Here is a 5,000-nt window from a genome sequence, read left to right as displayed (position 1 = left end):
ACAACATCCTGTCACTTCAACCTCACCCCATACAGGCAACATCCTGTCACTTCAACCTTACCCCATACAGGCAACATCCTGTCACTTCAACCTGACCCCATACAGGCAACATACTGTCACTTCAACCTGACCCCATACAGGCAACATACTGTCACTTCAACCTGACCCCATACAGGCAACATACTGTCACTTCAACCTTACCCCATACAGGCAACATCCTGTCACTTCAACCTTACCCCATACAGGCAACATACTGTCACTTCAACCTTACCCCATACAGGCAACATCCTGTCACTTCAACCTTACCCCATACAGGCAACATCCTGTCACTTCAACCTTACCTCAGACAGGCAACATCCTGTCACTTCAACCTTACCCCATACAGGCAACATACTGTCACTCCAACCTTACCCCATACAGGCAACATACTGTCACTCCAACCTTACCCCATACAGGCAACATACTGTCACTCCAACCTTACCCAAGACAGGCAACATCCTGTCACTTCAACCTCACCTCAGACAGGCAACATCCTGTCACTTCAACCTTACCCCATACAGGCAACATACTGTCACTTCAACCTTACCCAAGACAGGCAACATCCTGTCACTTCAACCTCACCTCAGACAGGCAACATCCTGTCACTTCAACCTTACCTCAGACAGGCAACATCCTGTCACTTCAACCTCACCTCAGACAGGCAACATCCTGTCACTTCAACCTTACCTGATACAGGTAACATCCTGTCACTTCAACCTGACCTCATACAGGCAACATCCTGTCACTTCAACCTCACCTCAGACAGGCAACATCCTGTCACTTCAACCTTACCTGATACAGGCAACATCCTGTCACTTCAACCTGACCTCAGACAGGCAACATCCTGTCACTTCAACCTGACCTCAGACAGGTAACATCCTGTCACTTCAACCTGACCTCATACAGGCAACATCCTGTCACTTCAAACATCCTGTCACTTCAAACATCCTGTCACTTCAACCTTACCTCAGACAGGCAACATCCTGTCACTTCAAACATCCTGTCACTTCAACCTTACCTCAGACAGGCAACATCCTGTCACTTCAAAACATCCTGTCACTTCAACCTTACCTCAGACAGGCAACAGCCCTTCACCGACAAGCATACATGTCAGCAGAAATGAAGAGGCTGAAAGGTCCTGTTGTGTGAGTTGATCTGCAGATTGCTCTTTGTGAAATTTTGGCTGCTCTCTACAAGGAGGGTGCGTCGCTACAGTGAGAGCACCACCTTTTTTTTTCTGTCTGTTTTCCTATGAAAGTTGATTTTTCTAATGAATTTTGCCAGGGACAACTCTTTTTTTTGTCATACTTCACTTTACGTGTGCAAAATGCAAGCTACACAAGGGACCTCAGTTTATAGTCTCATCCAAATGACTGGCATCCAGACCACTACTCAAGGTCTAGTGGAGGGGGAGAAAATTATGGCGAGTGTGGAATTCGAACCTTTATGCTCAGATTCTTTTGCTTCCTAGGCAGACACGTTCCCACTAGCACAACAACTCCACATCTTACCGTGATAGTTGATTTCGTGTCCTGTCTGCATACGGATCCAGATTCCATGTTCCACCTCCTTCACCAGTCCTTTCTTCTGCAGGTCCTTCAGCATCACTGCTGCCGTGATGTTGTCCGACTGCTTGACCACGCTCTTTCTGTGTGACATAACAACATGCTATTTGTTTGACCACGCTCTTTCTGTGTGACATAACAATACGCTATTTGTTTGACCATGCTCTTTGTGTGTGACATAGCAACACGCTATTTGTTTGACCACGCTCTTTCTGTGTGACATAACAACACGCTATTTGTTTGACAACGCTCTTTGTGTGTGACATAACAACACGCTATTTGTTTGACCACGCTCTTTGTGTGACATAGTAACACGCTATTTGTTTGACCACGCTCTTTCTGTGTGACATAACAACATGCTATTTGTTTGACCACGCTCTTTCTGTGTGACATAACAATACGCTATTTGTTTGACCATGCTCTTTGTGTGTGACATAGCAACACGCTATTTGTTTGACCATGCTCTTTCTGTGTGACATAACAACACACTATTTGTTTGACCACGCTCTTTCTGTGTGACATAACAACATGTTATTTATTTGACCACACTCGTTCTGTGTGACATAGCAACACGCTATTTGTTTGACCACGCTCTTTCTGTGTGACATAACAACATGTTATTTATTTGACCACACTCGTTCTGTGTGACATAGCAACACGCTATTTGTTTGACCACGCTCTTTCTGTGTGACATAGCAACATGCTCTTTGCTTCACACTATTTCCTTGATTAACGCTCTTCTTGTGTGACACACCAACACGCTGTTTGTCTGACCATGCTCTTTATGTGTGACATATCAACACCCTGTTTGCTTGACTAATCCTTTGCTCACACTACTGGTGACACTTTATGCACCCCCACATTCCTCACATTCCTTAGTGTTTACAAGTTACTTCATAATATGTATATATATTTAATATATTTCATGATATAAATACATATTCAGACTCTCTTTGGGCAGCATGAATAGACTTTCATTCTGTTCAATACGAAATGTGCTTCTGATTTAAAATAAATCAAAAACAATAATATAGCAAAACAACAACGGCAACAACAATAATACTACTGTTGCTGCTGCTGCTACTGCTACTACAACATGTCCTGCTACAACTACCTCTACTACTACTACTAATAACAATAATAATACTCATGATGGTGATGATCATAATGATGATGATGATAATTTCAATAATGATAACAGTGACAGTAATATTACTGATAATAATAACGATGGTGATGACATAAATAATAAAGCAGTCAACAGCTTTTAAGTATCAAAACATAAGAATCAACATTCGCAGCCAGTGTCTCTTGCAGACTGCAAAGCTGAGAACTTTTTACTTGAAGATGAAATCCACAGGCAGGGGGTCAGGGTAAGCATCTTCCAACAGCTGCAGCATCCGTTGCTTTTTGGCGATCCACAGGAGAGACAGCTTCATCTTGGCTCGTTTCACCTCCTTTTGGAAGTCACGCTCCTCTGCCGATGGGAACAGATGTTGAAAATGGGACTGTGTTCAATTCTGTGACATCTACCAAGCACAGCATGCTGCTTATCTCTGGTATGAGTGGCATCGGGGGGAAAAAAAAAGAAGAATAAAGATATGTTGTGTTGTGTTGTGTTGTGTTGTGTTGTGCTGTGCTGTGCTGTGCTGTGCTGTGTTGTGCTGTGCTGTGCTGTGCTGTGCTGTGCTGTGCTGTGCTGTGTTGTGCTGTGTTGTGTTGTGTTGCGTTGCATTGCGTTGCACTGCATTGTGTTGTGTAGAATTGCATTGTGTTGTGTTGTGTTGTGTTGTGTTGCGTAGCATTGCATTGCATTGTGTTGTGTTGTGTTGTGTCACCAACAATGAGCAAAATATCAGAATTTTTGCAAAGGCTACCAATGATAACTATCCCTTAGATGTTTCTAAACCATTCAGAAGTCTTTGTAAACCATTTAGAAGTCTTGTTCTGTTGGAAAAAGATAACAAAAAGAGATCGTATCAAATTCTGTGACATCTAACTTGCATAGCATACTACATATCTTTAATGCCAACAATGAGCAATGTATTAGAATTTCTGCAAAGACAACCAACAACAGCATTCCCTAGACATTTATCAAAGTTACCATCAACAACAGCAAAGAAATACTTGCTCAGTTTAACTATTGTTTCTAGAAAGGCCATGCAGCTTCAAGCTAGTGATGTTAACATTTTCCCATCCACAAAAGTTAAAGGTCCTAAAGTCTTTTATGGCCAACAGGACAGTGAATTCACATCTACTGTCCAGAGTTTGGCACAGGAAGGTGTGTCCCAGTCCTTCTCCTTACGCTGTTGTGACCCTCCCTAACCAAACTCAGGTACCAATTCACACCTGGGTGAAGCGAGGTAAAGTGGAGAAAAATGCCTTTCCCAAGGACACAACACCATACCTCAAACCTCAAACCCTGATCAATAGTGAACGCTGGATCGGAAGTCCAATGTTTAACATTCTGCTGTGGTTATAAATGACACAGAGAAACACAGAAACTTCCTCCCAGAATTTCTGTGAAATATGGCATTGACAATGTAACATACTTGGCTACTGGGCCCTGACCTGATGCCAAAGATTTCTGTGGAGTCTACTCATAATTACCATCACAGGTGGAATTTCTTTTCTTTCTTTTTTTTTCATTTATACAATGACATTTGCAAAATAATGCACATAAATATAAAGAAATGAGGAATGAAGACAAAAAATATAATAATACAGGAACGAAAACTATTCTTTGATAATAATCTGAAAGAACACAAATACAAGGATGAGAATATTCAATTCATGTATCTGTGCTACAACATAAACTTACATACACATATATATACACCGGAATTTCTGCAACGGCCAGCTCCAGCAACCTACCCAGAATTTCAGCAAACTCCCACTGTCCTTTTCCCATCCTGCTGGTGGACACGGCCAGGCAGTTGACATTGAACTGACGGTTGGGGGGAATCTTCCACCGCAGGAACTGCTGGTAGCCTTGCTTGGGTCCGCGTCCGACTTGCAGCTCGTGGTTCTGTCAGGATGCACGTTTGTTTCTTACTGTTCTCTGACAGTGACATCACAAACGTAGATACACACATGCCAGTGACAAACACACACACACACACACACACACACCAAAACAGACACACCACACAATCAAGTATCATCCACTTCACAGATGCATCTTTGGGTGTGTTGCTCTTATTTCCTGACCAACACTGCAAGTGTCTGTATCTCTTGGACCTGGTTAATGCCGGGATATCATTATGACAGGAAGCAGAGTACGGCCTTGTCACGAAGTCCCAAACCTAAATGGACCTCCAGAGCAAAATAGTTATCATCACCACTGAAATCCTCCTTTTTCATCATTTATACGAAGTCCCAAATTATGTGCCCTGC

General features: G+C 42.7%; 1 protein-coding gene across 2 annotated transcripts in view; it reads right to left on the bottom strand.

Moving 5' to 3' along the window:
• LOC143299208 (uncharacterized) overlaps positions 1 to 5,000 on the bottom strand; it is a 54,884-nt gene that overhangs the window by 8,990 nt on the left and 40,894 nt on the right. For both annotated transcript variants that reach the window (XM_076612397.1, XM_076612398.1), the window contains exons 8-10: positions 4,479 to 4,632; positions 2,946 to 3,081; positions 1,551 to 1,687 (exon numbers count right to left, since the gene is read on the bottom strand). In XM_076612397.1, coding sequence (XP_076468512.1) covers positions 1,551 to 1,687; positions 2,946 to 3,081; positions 4,479 to 4,632 — 427 coding nt within the window. The remainder of the gene's footprint in view (positions 1 to 1,550; positions 1,688 to 2,945; positions 3,082 to 4,478; positions 4,633 to 5,000) is intronic.

This window comes from Babylonia areolata, chromosome 24, assembly GCF_041734735.1.
Source record: "Babylonia areolata isolate BAREFJ2019XMU chromosome 24, ASM4173473v1, whole genome shotgun sequence".
NCBI lineage: Eukaryota > Metazoa > Mollusca > Gastropoda > Neogastropoda > Buccinidae > Babylonia > Babylonia areolata.
This window is presented reverse-complemented; position numbering and strand designations above follow the sequence as displayed.